Raw genomic sequence first — 25,705 nt, 5'->3', positions numbered from 1 at the left:
CTGACGCCCCACGACCCACACACCAGTGCCAGTGGTACTACTAACATAACTAGGCAGTTCAGTATAACCGTGAATATGATAGTGCTGAAACAGTATAAGACAACAGAGGAGTGGAAGAATGATGTTATAATGGAATCGAGCGCCGCAGGCGCGAAAACATTTGAGATGTGTAACCGAGCTTTTAATTTTTGGGACTGAACCTGACAATTTTAGTCAATGTCATGGCAAATGGATCCAAATTCTCGTTAACGAGAGGATAAGAAATGGGACAGAATCTTGAGGCCTATCTGCAGAAATTCGCCCGTATATCCGTTATCACTCGTCACATCAGTCAGTTATATAGAGAGATGACTTGTGTTTTCCTTTGGCGTTCGTCACTTCCGATTCTGGAAAACTATATTACTCAGCTATCGTAGCAATGATCTCTGTGTTAAAATTATATTTGGAATGTGTTTAACCAGCTCTATCACATATTTGATAATGACTGGCACCAATATTGTCCTTTAAAAGCCTACAATAATTATATATATTGGCTTCGTTGGCGTTCATATAATTATTAGCGGCGTCGATGACCATTTCATACACATCTTGTTTTAATCGGAAGCCTTTTATTGTAGGTGTATTGTTTGCTTACTACAATATATTCTGGTTAGAATGATACAAGAATATGGCTACAGCAAATGTATTGGTCATGGAATTTATGAAACAAATTCTAAAGTTAAATCACTCTCTGAACCTATGCTAATTTGCCGCGCTGAATTCCTACGTAAAACAATTATTCCGTAGTAAATTGTTTTATAAGGAATTAAAATTTCTAATATATACTATTCAAAAAAAGTAGGGGATATTTGATTTTTAAGTGTTATTAAAGTCACCTAATGAAACTGACGAAGAAACAAATGACAAAATGAAATGAAGTTCACATTCATCGATTTATTCCAAATGATCGTTAGACTAAGTAAGGCACAGACTGACCATTATAAGGGTAAAATGATACCCGGGGTCAAACAGCAAAGTTACCACAGCATCACAACCAAGTCAGTAACGGGTAAATCCTCCTCTGTTTGCCAAACAAGCATTGATCCGACGTGGCATACTCCTAATGAGACGTCTAAGGTCATTTTGGTCCAGATTGTCCCATTCCTGTTGCAACGCAGCAGCAAGTTCTTGGACATTGGCAGGACGTTGTTGACGTTGACGTAACCTCTGTCCAAGCATGTCCCAGACATGCTCGATGGGGGAGAGGTCGGGACTCAGTGCTGGCCAAGGTAATGTGGTGATGTTCTGTTGTTGGAGGTAACCTGTAACGATCCTGGCCCTGTGACATCTTGCGTTGTCATCCTGGAAGATGAAACGGCGGCCATGACGTCGTGCGAACGGCACAACATGGACTGCCAAGATGTTGTCCCGGTAGTACTGGCCTGTAACACGCCCTGCAACAACATGTAAAGCCGTTCTTCCAGCAACAGTGATGCCTCCCCACACCATAACAGAACCACCCCCAAATCGATCATGTCTGATGACGTTAACGTCTTGGAAGCGCTCGTTTCGACGACGCCACACCCTCCTACGTCTGTCCAAAAAATCAACAGTGAACCTTGACTCATCTGAAAACATCACATTGCTCCAGCGTCGATTATCCCAGTGTTGACGATCCCTACACCAACGACGTCTTGTCTGAATGTGATGATCTCTCAAACAAGGGATCACGCGAGGACGTCGGGCGCGAAGGTGACCCCTATGCAGTCGATTCCGAATCGTCTGGCCACTCACTCTCACACCAGTGTCTGTTTGAAGACGAGCGCTGATCTGATTTGCTGTGATGACACGATTTCTCAAGGCCAAGGTACGGATAAATCGATCCTGGGCTTGAGTTGTCGCCCTTGGTCGACCTGAGCGTGGTCTGTCCTGTACAGATTGTGTATCACGGTATCTGGACCATAGCCTGCTTATGACAGACTGAGAAACATTCATCGTCCGCGCCACAACCGCCTGTGTTGTGCCGATCTGTAGCATGCCAAGGGCACGTAACCTTTCATTTTGGGTAAGCCGACGCATATCAAAATTTGTTTTCTGGTCACTAAAACAATTAAACTGATGTTTCCACCCTGGAATTCAATGCCACAATGACTGTAACATTCAAAGTCAGAGTCGTGCAAATCTTGGGTTGGACCCCCATGATGATCCCAAGCATCACCTGCATTCCATGCGGTAGCTATTGGTGCGTTTGGGCGTCACATGTAACTGGAAATGTTTCTTCTGTTAGGTTCTATAGTGACTTTTTTCGTAGTCATTTGCATATTTTAGTATTATGCCCCCAAAATCAAATATCCCCTACTTTTTTTGAATAGTATACATTCGGTAACCGTGACGTCACTGGAGTTTTTTCGATAATTGGTAACGTCGTTTTCACGGGGGGGGGGGGCTATATTTGCGACTTTGAGTAAAGATGGCTCAATAATTTTAATCAGATTGGTGTGAACCTGCCGTCAAGTATATATAGTAACCTCTGGCATAAGTACATAAAATTTTGTTTGGCCATTTCATGTGCTCTTTAAGTATTCACCTTTCGGCACATTTTCACATTTTCTTAATCTGAAGGTAAACGATATTCCATTAAAAACTATAATGCAATTTACATTGTGTATGTACATTACACATAAAAAACAACTTACTGGTAAGATAGAACAATAATTACATTGTTGACTAACCGCACGATTAACAGCAATTAAAATGTTTAGCCATTTACAAAAAAAACCCTGTTTTTGCCGGTTATATTATGTGGGTAAAAGACTTTTTGATTATGATAATTATTCAATATTAATTACATTTACTTTCTAGTTGCGATAGTGATAATTCCTTTAAATATATTCTAAAGGATGGTTAAATATGAAAAGAAAGAACATGATTTTGTACTGTCAATGTAGGTTTTATTTAGTCAGTATTCGGGTATGTCTTTTTTTAAAAAGAAAATTAGCCCAATCCCACAATCTTCAAATGTACCTAATTACAAGACAATATGTCATCTAATTTAATTAATGTATATGAATATTACAAATTGCAGTGATAAAACCGAGTGTCAAAATGTTATTTGTCATGTTCGAAATAAAGTCATCTAAGTTTCCACTTACTTGTAACATAGCCCCAGCTTTTTTAACGTGAAGTTTGAGTCCAGCACGACTGGTAAAATAACCTGTCCAGTAAGCCTTGGGAGGAATTGCATACGGGAAAAAATCGTCTGATTTGGTAGGAAAGGTTTGTTTTTCTTTATTGACATGATAAAGATAACATGACGGAGTCGAGTAGAGAAGGTTAATTTTAGAACCATCTGCTTGCTGAAATAAATATATATCAATTATAATGTCAAATCAGATGAAACTAGAATAATGCTAGTCTTACTAGAAATCTATTTTCACTCAAATTCATATCCACTCCTTGTGTGATTTAGGACTGGTCTAAGTGGCAAGAAAAGCCATCATGTGGAGGGCTACAGTCATTCTTTAAAAGGTTAGAGCCACGACTGGCAGTAAGTTGCAGAGGTTTTTCATCGCCGACGGATAATCGTAGGAGTGAACCAAATAATTATAAAATTCAACAGATTATTGTATTCATGATCAACAACTCATCAACGATAATCTACCTAATTCATGCACAGTTTGCTTACGACGACGTTTAGGGCTGAGTTTATACGGGGCTTGGGATGGCGTTGGGGGGAGGGGGGACTCGGGGTTTTTAATCACAGCATTGACCAATATATCAAGGAGATGGCGAATTCTAATAAGCAATAATGCACGACATCTAATAACCCATAAAACATTAGAATTGGTCTCTTCCAGAGTGATCTATAATGGTACCAAACCCACTCAAATTCTATTGGTTTCTTCCCGACCCATCTATCGCAGTACCAACCCTACTTAAATTAATATTTGTCTCTTTCGGACCAATCTATCACAGTACCAACCCCACCCAGATTACCGTTTGCCTATTCCTCATTTCCAAAGGTATTCTAGAAGTTACTTACACGTAAATTAGTATGTTTTATTAAGGCATCCATGTTAGCAAACCATTCATTTGCCTTCTTATAGGCAAAATCAGCTCCCATCGGAAACATCAGATGATTTGTTTTAAACACGGCAGCCTAGAGAATATATAACAAAATGTATATTGGTTATTTATATTACAAAATACTGATGCACACTCCACTAATATTATGACCGGTATATCCTTCGTATTTTAGCAATGTAGGACTTAAGAAAAATAACGTTTCAATAATACAATGGGTATAACCAGTCACCAGTGGAAGGTTATATTAACCAACAGCTCAATGTTTGCTTTCAGTGATGTCTATGGCACAACGGGGACTAACTCGATGACCGTTCATTTTAAGCATTGAAATCAGAGAAGTTTTGTCCAACACAATCTAATTAAACTCCAAATCTAAATTTCGTTTTGGTGTTGTTTGTTTGTTGTCGTTGTTTTTTTGTACATGTACTTTCAAATGCCGTTTGTCCTGTCGTCGACTGTTTATTTTAATTAAATGTTGTCTACCCCTCCACAAGTATGTCCCATAACTTTAAGCAAACATTGCGTAAAGCTAGACTGAACCGGTCATTGCATTGGCTAATCACTATCCTATCATCAAAGAGATCGCGGTTTATTTAAAAACAATCCCTGAACTGTTGCGAAGGAAACTATAAAAACGAAACGAAAGTGTCAAATCAATCATAGAAGTCTGTGCTGATAATATTTTGCCAGAGATGAAAACGTAATAATGAAAGAAGAGTGGCAGGAATTATTGTGGCAAGTCGGATTAAGTGGAAAATTAAAGCGGCCCTACAATATTACAGGGATGATGCATCAATTAAGATCCACTCACAATAATTCTGGCTTTATGCCTCAGTCATAAGACAAGTTTATACATGGGCACCAAACTACAAAAAAATAACATCACCCATACAATTTCCGTTTTATTTCAGACGGCACGAGTTTCTTAACTCTGTGAATAATGGTGTATCCCAAAGTATGCATTCCCAGTTACGGAACGAGTTATTTTCGTCTAGTTCCATAGCAAATCAAAATATTGCATTATAAGTTTGCTTGTGTCATAGTAAAACCAATCAAATACTTCACATAGATTCATGCATGATTATACCTCACTGATAATGTTGTAGGGATTGGCTGCAATAGCAAAAGAAATGATTTTTTGGGGTTTATTTTTTTTGGAGTTGTTAACTTCTTTATGTTATTAGATAATACAGTGAATGTAAAGCCCTACATGCTGTTAATATAACATAAACATACCCTTTCCTTGGCAATTCTCATCATATCTGCGACATATCGTTGGACGGAAGCATCCTATAAAAATAATAAAAAAATCATCAATAGTTCAAAATGATGGGTAAATTTGTGCGGGCATCACAGCCTGTAACTCATCAAAACAAATTAGCGATGATGTATAGTGGGATTAACATGAACCATATAACTGGCTAAGGCTGGTACCGTGAATGTGGGCGTATAAAAATTAATTATACTCATTCTATTGACAGAGTGATAAAATTTCTTTAATTGAAGTATCTGCATTGGAACTACAAATGAGAGGATATTTATTTATAATTTGTATTATTTATATTCACTTATTCGAAGTACTAAATTAAACCAACTTTGTAAGAAAGTTATATTATGTTTTAAGGGTAGAGCTGTATACTTACAACAGTTCCGGCAGAGCGGCCTTCAAATTGTAATTCTCTTGGAGCATAATAACCATCATATGATACATGTGTAAATAAAGAAGATTTACTGCCTGAAACACCAATAGTTTATATAGATAAATGTCTACATGTGTTACATCGTGTATTATATCTTATGGCTGCTGATATTGTGAGGACAATCTAATAATATGCCCTACACCTGTATTTCACAAGTCGAAGGTAGTAAAGAAGATGGCTTCCGAACCAAAGTCACCAGTCTTTGGGTCGTTTAAATAAAGCAAAGTGCAACAAAACATTATGATTAGAAGTTCTGGAGAAAACAAGCACAACATGTCTCGTTTACAACACCCGTCAGTACTTACAACAACCAACGGTGTGAAAGTCACAAGTAATCCACAGCCAAAGGTTTTAAATACAGATTTGAAGATAAGCATGTGACCAAAGACCACGAGCGGAGTCAACTGACAAGTGGTTTAAATAAAAATGAGCACCTTTAGATGAGAAGCATATTAAATATTCTATAACACGGTATACGTCAATATGCCATGCCGTATTAACGGGTTTCCCAGAATACATATATTGTTAATTAAAATGTTATGTTACTTTTAACAATATAGTATACATACCTAAACTTGCACTACTTTTCCATAAAAATTCCATCTTTTTATGTTCATGCCTGTCAGTATAATCTTGAAAATCTATTCTACCCACTATTAAACCCTCAAACCCCATCTAAAATAGAATCAGTTATATATAATATGTGACAGATACAGGCTAATAATCTATTCTACCCATTAACTTCTCAAAACCCAACTAAAAAAGAATCAGTTACATATAATATGTGACGGATACAGGCTAATAATCTATTCTACACATTAACTTCTCAAAACCCAACTAAAAAAGAATCAGTTATATATAATATGTGACGGATACAGGATTATAATCTATTCTATACCCAGAATTAACCCCTCAAACCCTATCTAAAATAGAAGCATGTGACAAATACAGGCAAATAATATGTTCAAACTCTCCGGATATGCATACAGAGATAATTTAGACTAATAATTTCCAGTTCTTGTTGACCGAGAAATACGTATTATAACATTGCTTTGAGTGGATGGATTTGAACATGATCTGGTCAATGTTTTAAAATATTGTTTTCCCGTCGTCGAAGTAAATATCTGGAGTCTATTCTGTCACATTTAATTTGATTTGTAAATGATTCTTAAAATATTAAGAGCCCTGGGCGAAAAAGCAATAATTTACCTCACCTGTGCAAAAATGGATGAATGTTCTCTGGAATGTCCAAACTGATCAACATGCCATCCTACCCTAGACTGACCACATTTACCAAAATGCTGATCAATAAAATCAAATCCCAGTGTATGTTGATCTATTATATCATTATAAAATGTTGTAGCTGCATCACTCATACACCATCCTCCTATAGCTATTTCTAATTTTCCTGTAATGTATAAAATAATAATACAGAAAAACTGGCATATCATAATGTAGGCACATCGATAAGACATTACAGCAATCTACTTTTAAAATGTAAGTTTATTCGGTTGGTACGATCTCAAAGGCCTGTTTAAGAAAGTCTCGATAAAACTCTTTCATTAAATTGTCTGTATCGCGGGGTTTGATTGGTAGGTTAATTTGGATTCGACCATTTACAATTTGCGCATTGGTGAAGGAACGTGTTCTAAAGATTAATGTCTTTGGGTATTAGAATCATTTGAACACACAGCGGACGACTTCAATCGCGGTAACTAATAGAAATACAGATTCGATAAGCAATATTAGCAACACACATGCATTTAAAAAATAAACACAAAGTTATATGGATAACAATTACTATATTTCTATTAAAGCTACGTTTCAACAATGATTCTCTTGTCGTTTTCAAGCACAATACTGATACAGGTAGAAGGAATGAGATATATATACTATGTACAATCACAACATTCAATGAAAACATAATTAGGAAAACAGTGACCCTTGTTCTTATAATGAAACCATATAGATTGACAAAAGCATTTAATTGTAATGTACACTAGGTAGAAACCACTTATTAATATAAGGTTATTGCCTTGATGTATTTTAATTACCATAACAATAGATAAAAGGCGAGGCCATTTTATTAACTCTAGTAATTATAATACTAACCGTGAAACTGTATGCTAATATTTATGTGTTTATAGGTTACAGAAAAAATTAATGAATATCTTATTGTTTGTTTTTTATAAATTATAAGTACTATAATAATTATGTGCTGCATATAATGTAACAATACATTAAACTAAACTGCTAAACTGAGTAAAAGATACTAAGAATTTATGTGAAAGTAAAGTCTATGTTAATTATTAATTTAGTCTGTTTTAATTAATTCATCATAGGCTCTGGGGATATATAAACCACTGTCTCTGTTAAGTTCTGGTTGATGTCTCTTTATTTGTACTCCCTCCATTAATTTTCTAGTTTTCTTTTGATTGATGTTGATATTAAGGGTATTTACAGCTGACCAGTTCACTCTGTGGCGGGGGTTGTTTTTCAGGTGTTCTGATACAGCTGATTCATTGGTGGTGCCTTTAGACTGGTGCTCTTTGAGACGGATATCTAATGGACGCTTACTTTCACCTATGTAAAATTTCTTGCAGGAGCAGGTAATCTGGTAAACACTTCCCTTTGGTTGCAGAGGTATTGTTGGTCGGCATTTACCATTTGCGCTGAGGATATCTTTTATTGTAGAACCAGTGTAGAAGCTGGTGTCTATTCCCGCTGGCTTAAGGAGCCTCCGGATTTGGTAGGATAGCTTGTTGTGGAATGGTATAGAGATGCGAATTTGTGAATCTTGTTTAGTCTTAGCTAGTTTAGGTTCATTGCTGGTAGCGGTGTTGATGACTTTCTTGACTAACTGTTCAGGATATTGGTTGAGGTTGCAGAATGTATGTTTTATATGTTCTAGTTCTTTATTGAGGAGTTCAGGATTGCAGATTTTCTTGGCTCTGTGGGTGAGGGTTGAAATGATAGCTGCTTTGACTTTGATGGGATGGTTAGATTGATAATGTATGTATTGATCGGTGTGTGTGGGCTTCCGATATACACTTGTTTGGATGGTACCGCCATTTCTGTTCACAAGGACATCTAGGAAGGGGATGGTTCCACAGTTTTCTTTCTCCATCGTAAATTTGATTCTAGGGTGCTGGTTGTTTAGGTGTTGTAGAAGGCAGTTAGGGTCATCTTCTTCTTTCAGCATTACAAACGTATCGTCGACCTTTCTATAATAGCATATAGGAGTTATTGGTGAGGACTGTAGAGCTTTTTCTTCCAGGGAGGTCATATAAACTTCGGTTAGTAGTGGAGATAGGGGGCTCCCCATCGGTAGGCCATGTATCTGTTGGTATAAATCATCACCCCATGTGAAGTAGGTGGTGTTGACACAGTCTGTTACTAATTTTATTATACTGTCTGTGGTGAGATGAGTATTTAAAGGTGATTGAAGTTTGTCTAGGCGGTGGCGGAGAACTTCTATAGCTTCAGATCTGGGGACATTTGTGAATAGGTCAACAACATCATATGAAACTATTTTACCTGGGTTTTGTATATTTTTGATTTCGTCACAAAATTCTGATGAGTCACGGATGAAGGATTTAGCGGACTTGCCTAGAGATGATAGGAGTTTTGAGAGGTGTTGGGCTGTGTTGTAGTGGACGGAATCTCGTGAGCAGACTAGTAAGCGAGCTTTAATGGGATCTTTATGAACCAGAACTTAACAGAGACAGTGGTTTATATATCCCCAGAGCCTATGATGAATTAATTAAAACAGACTAAATTAATAATTAACATAGACTTTACTTTCACATAAATTCTTAGTATCTTTTACTCAGTTTAGCAGTTTAGTTTAATGTATTGTTACATTATATGCAGCACATAATTATTATAGTACTTATAATTTATAAAAAAACAAACAATAAGATATTCATTAATTTTTTCTGTAACCTATAAACACATAAATATTAGCATACAGTTTCACGGTTAGTATTATAATTACTAGAGTTAATAAAATGGCCTCGCCTTTTATCTATTGTTATGGTAATTAAAATACATCAAGGCAATAACCTTATATTAATAAGTGGTTTCTACCTAGTGTACATTACAATTAAATGCTTTTGTCAATCTATATGGTTTCATTATAAGAACAAGGGTCACTGTTTTCCTAATTATGTTTTCATTGAATGTTGTGATTGTACATAGTATATATATCTCATTCCTTCTACCTGTATCAGTATTGTGCTTGAAAACGACAAGAGAATCATTGTTGAAACGTAGCTTTAATAGAAATATAGTAATTGTTATCCATATAACTTTGTGTTTATTTTTTAATGTGCTCAATTACTAAATGCCATTCAAACAGTACACATGCATTTGTTAATTATATACTTACTATCTTTAATAAGTTGTTTTATTTTTTGTTTAACTTCGTCATTAATCTCATCCCAAAATCGAGATAAAAATGCCATTTCAATAAATATAAATCTTCTTTCTGGGTTAGCTAGTAAAAGAGGTATAGTTGTATTTAACACACATCGAACACATTCCGTACCCGGATGTTGAGATCTACCTGCAAAAAGAAAATACAAGTCAACAATCAAATCGAGAATACATGCATTCCATTAAGATAAATCAACAATATAATACATGTATTACAATAAGATAAATCTACAATATATAATAAGTGTATTATATTTAAGATAAATCAACAATATAAATGTATTTTATTTAAGATAAATCAACAATATAATACATGTATTGCATTAAGATAAATCTACAATATATAATAAGTGTATTATATTTAAGATAAAATGAAATGGAGTTTAACGTCCTACTGTTCTGCTCCTAACCTGGGCTAATGAGGACGGTATATTTAAGATAAATCAACAATATAAATCTATTTTATTTAAGATAAATCAACAATATAATAAGTGTTTTATATTAAATACATCAACAGTATATTATAAGTGTATTATATTCAAAATAGCTCAACAATATATTATATAAATCAAATAATAAGTGTTTTAGATTAGATAACTCAACAATATATAATAATATATAATAAGTGTATTATATTTAAGATAACTCAACAATATAAGTGTATTATATTAGATAAATCAATAATAAGTATATTATGTGTTACACAAATCATTCAACAATATATAATATAAGTGTATTATATGAGAGAGAGAGAGAGAGAGAGAGAGAGAGAGAGAGGGGGGGGGACCGGAGGACCCGGAAAACCCCCACCAGACGACCCTACTCCTTGTCAGTACAACCGGGAAATGGAAACCACGCCAGCTGACTCAATGATAGACCTTACGATACAGCGCGCACGTGCTAACCATTTGCCCCCCTCCCCATATTATTTATCTTAAATATAATACACTCATTATATATTGTTTATTTATGTAATATATCATATTAGAATGTATTATAATATTATATACATTAACAATATATAATAAGTGCATTATCATTTAAGATAAATGAACAATATATAATAAGTGTATTATATTAGAATGTATTATATTACATAAATGAACAATATATAATAAGTGTATTATATTTAAGATAAATTAACGAAATTCAGTATATCGAGTTTTCCTACCGATATCAAATAAATTAGAGTGTATAAACGTTAATCAAATAAATCAATGTTTATAAATGTAAATCAAATACATCAATATATAGCTTACCATTTGACATGGCTTTTTCTCCTGTAAAATACTGTTCAGCGGTTTTTAACCAGCCCACGTCATCGTGGCTGTGAGGAATTAAATGAACATTCAACATCCCATCTTTAACGGGGTTACATTTCTGTAAAAGAAATAACAAGAAATCGTTTGGAAATCGAGCTTAATAATGTTGTCGATAGCAAGGCAGTTCAATTCTTTTTAAAATTCTTATATAAATTCTTTTAATTTTTTTTTTATATATAAATTCTTATTTAAACTGACGCGCAAGCATAATACACAACAATCTGTAAAATGATAAATTTTTGAGAAGATATTTTGTTGTGGACCAACAGTTTTAACGAAGACCAATTTGTTAATCCATTTTCTAAGTCAGAACAAATTTAGTTACAGACGAAAACTTAAACTAAGATACAATCGAAATTTTAAGAAATACTGCAATTCGATTGGCTGACCAATATGCAAATTGGATATATGCAAATTGATTTTACTGGTCAGCCAATCGAATTGCAGTATTTCTTAAAATTTCGATTGTATCTTAGTTTAATTTTTCGTGAATAAGGGCCCGGGGTTTTACAACCAAGGGAAAAACATTTTAAAACCTTTCTAAATAATGCAGTGAATAGGTATATTTCATTTGCTATATATAGAGAGTGAAATGGGATTTAACCACAGGAATCTGACCTTCTAATCGTATATATATATATATGCATACACCATACCGAACTAGACAATATATAATAAAAAAAGAACAGGAATGCAATGCCTGTTGAAGCCTCGATTTTACCTGCTCTCGCTTCGGCTCGTTTTTTTTTTTCAACAATTCGTAATGTCAGGCAATCAAACCTCTGTCGATTCACTCAGATATGTTTTTTCTTCAATCTAGCCGTTTGATGTGCATAAATACTCCCCACAAAAAGATATCATAGCCACTTGTTTCCAATATTTACATTATTTTCGTTCGTTGACGTTTGTCATTGAATCCATGCGCTGACGTCACACAAAAACCTAACCAAACTCTGAAGTCCCGTATACTTCCGCCTCAAGATGATGAATATAATATTCACCAAAGCCTAGCAGAAAATGTATATTCAAACCCTCTTCTTCGATTCTACACCCAAAAGTCAACAAAAATCGCCATGTAAAAGGGGGGAAATGGAAAGGGAGAGAAAAACTACAAATATCTTTGGCCTTTGTTTCAATGGTCTAGTCACTGCGGATTGATTTTGTGTGACGTCAGCGCATGGATGCAATGACAGGCATTGCATTCCTGTTCTTTTTTTTATTATATATTGTCTAGTTCGGTATGGTGAATGCATATGTATACGGATAGAAGGTCAGATTCCTGTGGTTTAACGTCCAGTCGACACAAACTCGGTCATTTCGGGACAACACATGATTCAATTTTATTTCAATAATTCGCTTGCGCGTCGGGGTCTTTAGCAGTGGGAGGAAACCAGGGGACCCGGAGAAAACCCACGAGGTTGGACAGGCGACTCTACTCCTTGTCACGTACACTACAACTGGGAAATCGAAACCACGCCAGTTGACTCAATGACAGACTTTATGATAAAGCGCGCTCATGCTAACCATTCGCGCCCCCCCCCCCCTTAATTTGATATAAGTTCGCTATATAATATTTAACTATTAAAGTTAACTTACATTATAATCACAAGAACCATCTTCTATAACATTTTCTTCTAACTTCTGTTGCATAATAAAAACATTTCTAGTGTGTTTTGGCTTATTTAGCTTCCAAAAATATAAAACTACTTGAACTGTCACTATCATGGCTATTGCCAACACCAATTTTTGAAGTGAAAACCTCATGATGGTCTTAATATACTATAATTAGATGACTTGTAGCTTATCTTCTATATTGAAAGGATACATCTTTTAATTCACACACACCAACTCACTGAAATAAATTTTAAAAAAAGAAGAAACAACTGACTCTAAGTATCATTAACGAGTAATGGAAAACATAGACAATTAGAGAATGTAACAATTCCTTACTGATCATTTTAGTGCAATTTGGGGGTGGGGGTGCAGCAAATACCTCGATGGGCACGAAATGCAATGAAATGAAGTTTAGCGGTCTACTTTGCTGAGCCGACTGGATTAATGAAGACGGGATAACGGCATGCAGTATGATGGAAGTATTGCGGGCAACATCAATATTACGTTACCACGTACTAGAACTATACTAATGTCCAAAAGAAAGTATACACTGTGCATTTCGTCCTGCTTCAAACAAAGTCGTTTTTCCATTGTATGCGGTATTTGGGTACAATGTCCATTTGTTTTGCCGTTTATTTGCTTAGAAATATTGAGTTTGGACGCACGAGACATGTTCAGTGTAGTTTTATCACATTTATTTTTACTTTAAACAAAACTTAGTCATATTTTTAGTGTGTATACTTTCTTTTGGACATTAGTATATTATATACTAATTTATTTGATAGTTGACGCATCTTGGTAACATGGTTTAAAACAATATTTACCCTACTAAAAAAAAAAAAATATTGTAGACATTGTTATTTTCTGATTATAATGGAAGTGGGCAAGTGGCTATACTGGAGGTGGCTATAATGATTTCGCGATTATTCGAAGATACTTTCTGCAGCTTTAAGTCCGTTCAATAGCGAAACTAAACAACATATGTTACAGACCTGAACCGGGTACTTAAATCCTCATTCCACGTTCTCGTACAACACGTGGTATTTAATAACACTTTATTAAAGATTATATTGCTTATATCGAATCATTAATAAAGCCAAGTGCACGCTATGGAATTCTGTGTCGGATTCTCTATCTTTTAATTTTGTAGGTTTGTTGGGTATAGTGCAGGGTGTTGCGTTTGTTCACAATACAAAATAACTGCCAATAATCCGTTCAAAAAGTAACACAGTAGAGACAGTAAAATAATAGGCTTACTTTGCATAAGATCGTTATTAATTCACCAAAACAGTTGGTTATTATTGAAAATGTTGCGACTGTTCACTATAACATACAGGCCATTAATCCGATAAAATAAGCCGTGCAGTGTGCTATTAGGTCTAGTTTTATAAGACCGTTATTAATTCACTAAAATAATTGGTTATTATTGATAATAATAATCGAGTTAATAGCTCTCTTGACATTTTGACTAAACTCAGTTGTGCGACACTTTATATGCTGTGTGTATTCATAACATTTTATATACAATGGTGAACTTTATTCTCAGTTTTGATATATTTTAGGCCTGTATATGATTTTATATTTTGTAATAAACAAAATATTATACAAAGACATAATGAAAAAATCTATTTCCATGTCATGTGTTAAAAGCTATTGTAGAAAAAGAGAAATTGTGATTACATAATTAGAAAAAAAATCTTTGGGCCGGTATAGAAATAATCTACATTGATTGATACCAATCAAGATACGCCGATATTATAGCAAAAGATGGACAGGGAACAATCTAAACACAAATGCGATTTTTTGTACAATGGGGGGGGGGCTAATCCAGGAAGTGACGTTCGGATATGCGCGAATAGCCACTGGACCGAGATCTTTGGGACATAAACATATATGATAAAAAAATTGTGACTTCTAGAGGATTCACACCCTTGATAGACCATATTTTTGTTTCACTATTTGCGTACGCAGGGCGGCCATTTTGTCAGTTAGTTTCGGTCTGATTTTCACGAAATTCGAACTCAACTATCATTAGCGTGTAGCGGCGAATTAAAAGTTTTTAATAGTCAAATAAAAATTGTGACCTCTAGAGGGTCCACAAGCTAAAAACGTGATTTTTCGTACAAATCGAAGACCATAACCCGGAAAGTTATGGTCCGATATCTAAAGGAACAAAGATCTTTGGATTAAAAACATACATGTCAAGTTTCATCAAAATAGGATAACAGTTTTGACTTCTACTTCTCGTGTGTCCACAACCTCGGTATTACATACTTTTACACAATTTGCGTACAAGGAGAAGCCATTTTGTACGGCAGTTTCGATCAGATTTTTACGAAAATCGGACTCAACATTCATTATGTGTAACGGTGATATATTTAAAAGTTTTCCAAAATTGAATACAAATTGTGACTTCTAGCGGGTAATAATTTTAACAGTGCATATTTAGCGGACAATAGATTATATTTTGCAATATTTTAAAATACTACAGTTGTTAATAATGTTAAATGTAATCCGATATTATTATTTGCCATGGATATTACATATGGAAACCAAGAGGCTGTCATTAAATATATATTCCCTCTAGTACACTGTATTAGTGGATTAAAATTTGGATGTCTTAAAACTGCAGGTTCTACGTAATTACAGTATATAATGGAACATTGGGATAACTTGAACCGATAAATTTATCATTTGATTAATGGTAAAGTTTTTTTTTTTAAATAAATGTCAGCATCATAAAGAACGAGATGCCAATCAAGTTTTAGATACTTTTGATGATTACTTCAACATACATTATGCAAGAGTCAAATCTGCGTATTGCAGGTCTTTCTTTTGGCCTGAAATGTTATCTAAATTATTAATTAGACATTAATTAACTTATCCAGACCATAATCAACTCTCGATGTGATCGGTACTCTGCGACATTTGCTGGATTAGGATCCGATTTGCAGTTCATCTTTCATTCATGATTAAAGGGTGAACTGGATAATCGAGACTATGCTTTTTATCGTACCGACTTTATTAATGATGATCTAGGCTATGCCAAAATTTCAATCGCTAAATTCTCGGTTCAGAGTGGATCAATTTAGCTGAAATTTTCAGCAAATTGCTTTAACATTATTTAGTTTTTAACTATTATAGTTAGAAATGCCAGCACTTTATCTAATATCCCATAATGTATCTTTAATGGGTTGTTACTCTTGATCAGGATTTAGTGCCAGTAAATGTTCCCATCAGGCCTACCTTGTGGACTGTACGGGCGACTTAACTGCCGCGAGCAAATGTTTCGTTGCCGCCAACTTGTCTTTTAAAACATGTTGTTAAATCAAGAAAATGAGATGGCTTAAATTGTAGACATCCGTCTTTTTACTAAGCGAAATATTCAATGCATGCGATAGGCCGGTAAGTACCCCCTACATGTATATCATCTTGAACTCAACTTGGATCTATGTTTTCCTTTAAACGTTTTGAAGATTCTTTTAGAGTGCTATTATTTTGCGACAGTCAAAATATTTTCAAAATGCATTCCATAGTCATCTGGCCATTTCCTCTATAATGATCCTTTGGGACATTTTAATAGGGCAACTCACCAGCCCTGCACTGTTGATCAAGTTTTAATATCCATTTCACAGACTGACTGATTAGCACGCAGATGGTGATTCATTTCACCGTAGGGTTGAAACATCAATGAACAAATGTAATTTTCTTAACATCATGGTAATAATGATACTAATGTGCTGATTCTTTGCTGTAATGTCGCATTATGCCGTCACCCCTGTCCGTCAGCACGTCCCCCCATCCGTCCATATAATATGTTTGTGGAAACTTTACAGGTCACAATTTTTATCCGATTTTGACCAAACTTGAAATATAGGCTAGGTCTATCTTCCAAAGATCTCGGATCCTTTCGATATTGGCATGTATCGGCCCATAACTTCATGGATTATGACCCCTGATTGTACGAAAAATCACGTTTTTAGCTTGTGGACACTCCTAGAGGTCACAATTTTTATCCGATATAGTTTAAACTTGAAATGTATGATTATAACCCAAAGATCTTGGTTCCTTTCGATATTCGCGCATATCGGAACGTAACTTCCTGAAATATGGCCCCTGATTGTACGAAAAATCGCGTTTTTAGCTTGTGGACCCTATAGAGGTCATCATTTTTATCCGATTTTAAAAAACCGTATTATTATATAACCGTCAAACCCTAAGGACGGCTGAGTTCGAATTTCGTGAAAATCGGCCCCAAACTGACAGTCAAATAGCGTAAAAATATGGTATATCAAGGTTGTGGACCCTATAACCCAAAGATCGTGGTTCCTTTCAATATTTGCGCATATCGGACCGTAACTTCCTGGTTGTGGACCCTATAGAGGTCACAATTTTTATCTGGTTTTGTTGAAACTTGAAATGCATGTTTATAACCCAAAGATCCTGGCCCCTTTCGATATTCGCGCATATCGCATCGTAACTTGCTGAATTATGACCCCTAATTGTTTGAAAAATTGCGTTTTTAGTTTGTCGTCCCTCTAGAGGTCACAATTATTATCCGATTTTAAAAATAAACGTTCGAATATATCACCGTTACATCGAAATGTGGGTCGAGTTCGAATTTCTTGAAAATCGGACCGAAACTGCCGAACAAAATGGACGCCCATAGTACGCAAATAGTGTAAAAAAAAATGTGGTATATCAAGGTCGTGGACCCTCTAGAGATCACAGTTTTGATTCGATTTTGATGAAACTTGAAACACATGTTTATAACCCACAGATCTTGGTTCCTGTCGATATTCGCGTATATCGGATCATAATCTCCTAAATTATGGCCCTTGACTGTATGAAAAGTCGCGGTTTTAGTCTCCCTTGAGTCACAATTTTTATTCGATTTAAAAACCGTTTGAATATATAACCGTTACACCCTAATTGTGGTTGAGTTTGAATTTTGTGAATATCTGACCAAAACTGCCGGACAAAATGGCCGCACCTCGTACGCAAATAGTGTAAAAACATGGTATATCAAGGTTGTGGACACTCTAGAGGCCACAATTTTGATCTGATTTTGATGAAACTTTAAATTTATGTTTATATTATCACAAAGATCTTGGTTCCTTTTGGATAATCGCGCATATCGGAACGTAATTTCCCCTGGTTGTTCGAAAAATATCTTTTTAGCTTGTGGACCCGCTAGAATTTTGTGCACGCGCCCTCGAGCCAATGATAGTTCAGGCAAGATTATATTAGTGCGGGCAGTTGCTGCAATAGCGAGAGAGAGAGAGAGAGAGAGAGAGAGATGGGGTTTAACGTCCACTCGACACAAACTAGGTCATTTCGGGACTAACATATGGTTTAATTTTATTTCCATAATTCGCTTGCGCGTAGGGGTCTTTAGCAGTGGGAGGAAACCGGAGGACCCGGAGAAAACCCACGAGGTTGGACAGGCGACCCTACTCCTTGTCACGTAAAACCGGGGATTCGAAACCACGCCAGTTGACTCAATGACAGGCTTTATGATAAAGCGCGCACGTGCTAACCATTCAGCCATCCAACCCCCCCGGCTGCTGCAATAGAAATGCGGACCACGGTTTATGGTCGTCGGTCTAGGGGATCACGGTGGCTAAGTGGGTAAGGCGCTGGCTCGCAAGCCTGGAGGTCGGGTGTTCGATCCCTGCATTGGCCGAGAAAGTTCATCCAGATTTTCCGGCGTGGTTCTCCCTTGTCAGTGATGCTGGACGGAGGGGCTGACAAGGACCTGTCTAGTCGTTCGGATGGGACGAAAAACCGAGGTCCCGTGTACACATTGGCGTGCACGTAAAATATCCCTTGACAGTTGGAATTCGATATAAGAGTAGGCCGTAGTGCCGCTGTCCGGGCAAAATTTCCCTCATCGCACACTGTATGGCGTATGCCCGTCTTCATTAGCCCAGTTTGGAGCAAAACAGTAGGACGTTAAACCCCATTTCATTTCATTTCATTTATGGTCGGTCTAGACGTATAGTATCACCAAAAAAAAGGTCCCAGTCTGAAATCCGTGTCCAAATAGGACAAACTGGCTAAAATCTGATCTGGCCGCCGGTTTGGGCTTGAAAATACCAATTGTCACCCAATTATCCGAATATACGTTTTCAGGGTAGCAGAATTTATGTTCATACAAATTTGTTTGATTAAGCGGCCCATACACGTTCAATAAAACCATCAATATTATTGACCCAACATACTGACTCGATATATTGACTCAATAATATTGACGGGAATTGCCCACACATGATTCAATATTTCCATCAATAATTTCATCATTTCTTGGTCATAATTTTTCAAAATGGATGCAGCGGTCACTGTTGCGCTACTCATGGCAGTTGACGAAGAAGAGCCGCGAAAAAAAACGATGGAATGAAAATATTGACGCAATTATTGACAGATTCTCCACACACGATCAATATTGTTATTCAATAAATTGATCGTCCGTCAATATATTGATGAACCATCAATAAAAATCAAAATGGTTTTGATCCGTCAATATATTGACGCAATGATGGTTATTGACAATATTTTACATCAATATAGCCCACACACGTTCAATATCATTGAGTCAATATTATTGACGGAATTATTGAACGTGTTTGGGACCCTTATGTGATACCACTGAGTCAATATTTGAGGGTAATTCAAGATAGCGGGAAATTTGAATTTTACATCAGGTTCAAGTTTGGTGGCGAAATATGTTTTCGAGGTTGCTGAAATTTTGACTAGAAAAAGTCGATTGTCAAGTACCATCGATTTGATTATAAACGAAGTCTCAGTTGTCAGTCCCTTTCTGGCGTGCCGTCCAACTTATCGTTAACTGATTATATGACGCGAGTGGTTTAATCCCTTCAATATCCCAACCACCCGATAGCCTAGAGTGTTGAATATGGGCTTGTCACGTGAATAAAATATAGGTTGCCAGACAACGAAACATACGCCCAAAGCAGCTAAGTCGTCCGCGCAGTCAACAAGAGCTGTCGTATATTTTTTCTATTGTCGGCAAAGAAACATTTATAATACACTAAAATCTGATTAAAAGTAACAACTCATTAAGTAATTATCAGAAAATCATTGAATTTTTTTGGCTTTTAGTTCTACCCCATGCTAACGTTTAGTATGTGAAACATTTAATATCATGGATTTAGCTGTTCAAGTTATCAAAAATCATTGAAAATCAATATACTTGTTCGTCTCAAGACCTTAAACTAAGGTCAATTGGATGATAACTTTGGTTTCTAGAGCATCCACAAGATTTTTCAACGTCATCAGAACCATAACTCTGGCAGTAATGGACTTACACACCGTGTATAAATTAAAAGTCAATCGGATATTAACTTTAGCCTCAAGAATGACCACAAGCTTTTTCAAAGTGACCAAGGGTCATAGCACTGACAGGATTAAAAATCATTGAAAATCTCTAGGCTTTTTCGTCTCATGACCTTAAACACTGTTTATAAATATATAGCGTATTGTCACCTCACATTTTGTCGTAACCTCGACTTTCGCTTTATGAAGGGGCGAAAAGTATCGAATTTGCGAATGGTATAGTTATAGGCTTCCATATTAAACACAATGTCATTAATTTTGTGGGGTCACGGTGGCTAAGTGGGTAAGACGCTGGCTCGCTAGCCTGGAGGTCGGGTGTTCGATCCCTGCATTGGCCGAGAAAGTTCATCTAGTCATTCGGATGAGACGAAAAACAGAGGTCCCGTGTACACATTGGCGTGCACGTAAAAGATTCCTTGACAGTTGGAATTCGATATAAGAGTAGGCGTAGTGCCGCTGACCGGGCAAAATTTACCCCATAGCACACTGTATGGCGTATGCCCGTCTTCATTAGCCCAGTTCGGAGCAAAACAGTAGGACGTTAATCCCCATTTCATTTCATTTCACTTCATTAATTTTGTTCCTATATTTCAGTTTTTTCCCCGCTGTCTATATTTATGGCATGCGGTTTGTATAAAATAAATTGGGCTTATATAAAATGAAATTTATTTAAAAATATCTGATTCTAACAATTAATCAAATCTATGATTTTTCCAAAAATAACTCTAATGCTACTCCCTAAGGGGGTAAACAACATATTTATTTCAGGCCAAACTCATGGTGTCAACATAATGTTATCGTTTAATAATTAGCCGATTTGTTCGTTAATAGGCGTTTTAAAGATACATTATGGAAGATCAGATAAAGAGCTGACACGTCTCGCTATAATAGTTAAACACTAGATAATGTAAAGGGAATATGCTGACAATTTCAGTCAAATTGCTTTACTCTAAACCGAGTAAACCTTATTGTAAAATCACTGTAGTCTCGAATTTTATTGGCAATTAACAAAGTCTTGATTATTGCGGTTAATCACCAATGGGCGTTGGACAGCAGATCGAATTCAAATCAAATGAAAACCAGACACATAAGATGGCATCGAGAGTTGATTATGGTCTTTTCATGTTAATAAATGTCTAATGCACATAACCATCTACACAGCAGTTTCGGGTTGTCTTACTTGGTGTTTTTGTCGGTGTCCCCAGTAGAATCGTTCTGTTATACTCCACTAACCGCTGGGTCCATTCACAGGGTTTTCACGAATTCAAATTATCTGCCATTAATGATTTCATTGGCCACGTATGTTGATTTTACGAACCAATCAAAAACAGTTTACATGCCAGAATTAGCGTCATTGTTTACGTGCACGTAAAAGAGTCCTTGGTAGTTGAAATGAAACGCCCCAGCCCGGGTGAAATCTTTACCCCGCACTGCAGATGTAACCAAAGAAACCAATATTACCATAGTATTTGTCTCAAACTTCAATCAACCGTCTTCATTGATTGGTTAATTTAATTATTTATGTACATCGCACGTGCAAGCTGTCGGACCATTGATTTGTCGGTCACCAGGATTTGTTTTCTTTTGTCCGCGATATTGGACATTTATATACGCGCACATTTCAGTGTCGGCGTATTATGTCGCCACCCTGTCCCTCGGTCAACCCTTCAACAGTTAGCTAGTGAGGCTAGAGTTTATAACGGATTACATTTATTTTTTCTTGTGGGCGCTCTAGGAGCTAAAGTTAATATCCGATTGACTTTAAATTTATAAACAGTGTTTAAGGTCTTGAGACGAAAAAGCCTAGAGATTTTCAATGATTTTTAATCTTTACTGTCAGTGCTATGACCCTTGGTCACTTTGAAAAAGCTTGTGGTCATTCTTGAACGGCTAAATCCATGATATTAAACGTTTCGCATACTAAACGTTAGCATTGGGCAGAACTAAAAGCCAAATGGAAGATTAGTAGACTGTCGATTAGATCACAGAAAATCAGTAGAACTCGCGATCACTATTTCGTCGGCATGCCAATTGCGAAGACAGGACAAGTGACGACTCATAAAACTTTAGTGGCATTTAGCGATTGGAAACATAACAAGCGGTTGCCATGCAAGATACGCCCACATTTTGCAAGAGATGGACAGAGAACAAGCTCAAAAAAAAAGAAGTGATTTTTCGTACAATCAAGGGGCATAATTCAGGAAGTTACGATCCGATATGCATGAATATTGAAAGGAACCAAGATCTTTGGGTTATAAACATGTTTTTCAAGTTTCATCAAAATCGGATTAAAATTGTGTCCTCTCTCTAGAGGGTCCAAAACCTTGATATACCATATATTTACAATATTTGAGTACGAGGGGCAGCCATTTTGTCCGGCAGTTTTGGTCCGATTTGTACGAAATTCGGACTCAACCATCACAAAGGTGTAAAAGTGATATTTTCAAACGTTTTTTAAAATCGGACATTTTGAGGGATCACATCCTAAAAACGCGACTTTTCGTACAACCAGGGGCCATAATTCAGGACGTTACGACCCGATATGCACGAATATCGAAAGCAACCAAGATCTTTGGGTTATAAACCTGCATTTCAAGTTTCATCAAAATTGGATTAAAATTGTGACCTCTACAGGGTCCACAACATTGATATACCAGATGTTTAGACAATTGTGTACGATGGGCGGCCATTTTGTCCGACAGTTTTGGTCAGATTTTCACGAAATTCGAACTCAACCAACCTTACGGTGAGAGAGAAAGAGAGAAATGGGGTTTAACGTCCACTCGACACCAACTAGGTCATTTCGGGACTAATACATGGTTCAATTTTATTTCAATAAATCGCTTGCGCGTAGGGGTCTTTAGCAGTGGGAGGAAACCGGAGGACCCGGAGGAAACCCACGAGGTTGGGCAGGCGACCCAACTCCTTGTCACGTACAACCGGGGAATCGAAACCCCGCCAGCTGACTCAATGACAGACCGTATGATCAAACTTACGGTGAAACGGTTATATATTTGAATATTGCTTTAAATTAGATAATAATTGTGACCTCTAGAGGGACCTCAAGCTAAAAACGCGATTTTTCGTACAATCAGGGGCCATAATTCAGGAAGTTACGATCCGATATGCGCGAATATCGAAAGGAGCCAAGATATTTGAGTTATAAACTTACATTTCAAGTTTCATCAAAATCTAGAAAATTGTGACGTCTAGAGGGTCCACAAGCTAAAAACGCGATTTTTCGTACAATCAGGGGCCATAATATATGAAGTTACGGTCCCATACATGCCAATATCGAAAGGAACCGAGATGTTAGGGAGATAAACCTATATTTCAAGTTTCGTTGAAATCGGATAAAAATGGTGACCTGTAGAGTGTCCACAAACAAATTTTGTGGACCTACGGCGGACGAACAAACAGGGTGACGGGGCAGGGCTTGCCACGAGCAAATTGGAGGCGAGTAGATGACTACTCACGCAAATATAGACTTGCGCGAGTGAGGTGAGTACATGTATTTACTCAAGCAGAATGATGTGCGTGAGTAGCCATTTAAATTTCATGTGCCTAATGGCAATGCCATTGTCACTTCGGTGGAAGCAGACGTTGAATAAAGCTATTTCACACACAACGACAATGCATACTCTTTTATTTCCTTGGCAGTAATATTATCTGTAAATCGTCTTCCCATGACAAGAACGTTGCAAGAGAAACTGGGCTTCCCTTTGCCATCGTTGGCGTGCTGAGGGGATTCGGGTAAAGCTTAGAAAGGTAAAAGAACAGGCAAAACAATTTCAATCCCATCAATTTGCAGAAAAGATGCGGGATCGAAAGAATTGCTATTAATAGAAACGACAACATCCGCTCAATGTTTGATTATCCAGTTGGCAACAGTTGGCACTGGAAAGACACGCCGCGTGCGCAATAGTGCATCGATATGAAGGCATACAAATTGTTTACGGCTTTTTATATTACGATATTCAATTATTTCTGATTAAATTATTTTTTATATTTGCGCGAGTACTTAATCACTCACGTAAATTTGGTTTTACGCGAGCGTAGCGTGCGCGCGAGTAATTACTCGCGTCTCGTGGCAAGCCCTGCGGGGGTGACGGCATAATACGTCCACATGAAAGTGTAGGCGTATAAAAACAGCATCACAATTAATAGAATTTAAGATTGATGTTTGTGAAACAACGGATTACTAATTAATAAAGAAATTTGACCATAAATAGTTACTGTGAGAAAAATTCCCTTTTTTGTTCAGTGTGATAAAAAAGCAAAAGGCCGGTTTATAACTGAGCGGTAGTAAACTAGTTACTAAACCCAGCTGACTGGATAAATGGACAAGGACAAACCAATCATCATCAGCCATTTGGGTAAACCATGCACCTATCACATGCTTTTTGACCTGAGTGTACTGTAGTCAGTTGTATCTCTCAAGCTGAAACATTTGTATCACAATAAGCTAATAGTTACAATAATGTAGTACATACTAAACTTAGACTGTCTGTCTACAGTTAGCCCCGCTTGAGAACTCACACTAAGTTAGTTTACCGACATTTTAAGTCCTGAATCGACGATTCTAGGCGAATAGACTAAGTATACTTCGAGAATTTTGTTGAAGATTTATTCTGCTTCCATTTAATAAAAATTAAAAAAATTATTTAGTCTTTGTGTGTGTGGCGGATGTGAAACGGAGTAGAAACGCGTAACCAAATTCGGCGTGGTTTCCTCTTGTCAGTGATGCAGGACGGAGGGCCTGACAAGGACAGCTGTCTAGTCGTTCAAATGGGACGAAAACCGGAGGCCCCGTGTACAAATTGGCGTGCACGTAAAAGATTCCCCTTGGCAGTTAGAATTCGATATAAGAGTAGGCCGTGGCGCAGCTGCCCGGGCAAAATTTCCCTCATAGCACATTGTATGGCGTATGCCCGTCTTCATTAGCCCAGTTTAGGAGCAAAACAGTAGGACGTTAAACCCCAGTTCATTTCATTTCTTGCATAACAAAACAATCAGTCTCGGTCACCCAGAACCTCTTAATACCGTTGTCAATATTTGACGAAAAGTTCCATTGCGCATGCGGAACCGGGGATTTGGTTTTTTATGTGGTTGATTATCCAGTATCTTTGGGCAAGTCAATTAAGAGTTATAAACAAACATGAATCGTGACGACGAATTAGGATTATTTAAAAAAAAAAAACCCCATAGATT

General features: G+C 36.7%; 1 protein-coding gene across 2 annotated transcripts in view; it reads right to left on the bottom strand.

Moving 5' to 3' along the window:
- The window catches only part of LOC126812192 (lysosomal alpha-mannosidase), a 51,555-nt gene that overhangs the window by 17,113 nt on the left and 8,737 nt on the right, over window positions 1–25,705 (bottom strand). Inside the window, exons 1-10 of one of the 2 annotated variants that reach the window (XM_050538439.2) lie at window positions 14,396–14,469; window positions 13,121–13,376; window positions 11,462–11,582; window positions 10,156–10,332; window positions 6,980–7,173; window positions 6,335–6,440; window positions 5,709–5,800; window positions 5,302–5,355; window positions 4,022–4,138; window positions 3,132–3,335 (exon numbers count right to left, since the gene is read on the bottom strand). In XM_050538439.2, the coding sequence (XP_050394396.1) occupies window positions 3,132–3,335; window positions 4,022–4,138; window positions 5,302–5,355; window positions 5,709–5,800; window positions 6,335–6,440; window positions 6,980–7,173; window positions 10,156–10,332; window positions 11,462–11,582; window positions 13,121–13,288 (1,233 nt within the window). In that variant the 5' untranslated portion in view covers window positions 13,289–13,376; window positions 14,396–14,469. Of the gene's footprint in view, window positions 1–3,131; window positions 3,336–4,021; window positions 4,139–5,301; window positions 5,356–5,708; window positions 5,801–6,334; window positions 6,441–6,979; window positions 7,174–10,155; window positions 10,333–11,461; window positions 11,583–13,120; window positions 13,377–14,395; window positions 14,470–25,705 lie in introns of those variants that run through there. The other variant, XM_050538438.2, reaches the window with a different exon arrangement.

The sequence above is a fragment of the Patella vulgata genome, chromosome 2 (genome assembly GCF_932274485.2).
Source record: "Patella vulgata chromosome 2, xgPatVulg1.2, whole genome shotgun sequence".
Taxonomy (NCBI): Eukaryota; Metazoa; Mollusca; class Gastropoda; family Patellidae; genus Patella; species Patella vulgata.
This window is presented reverse-complemented; position numbering and strand designations above follow the sequence as displayed.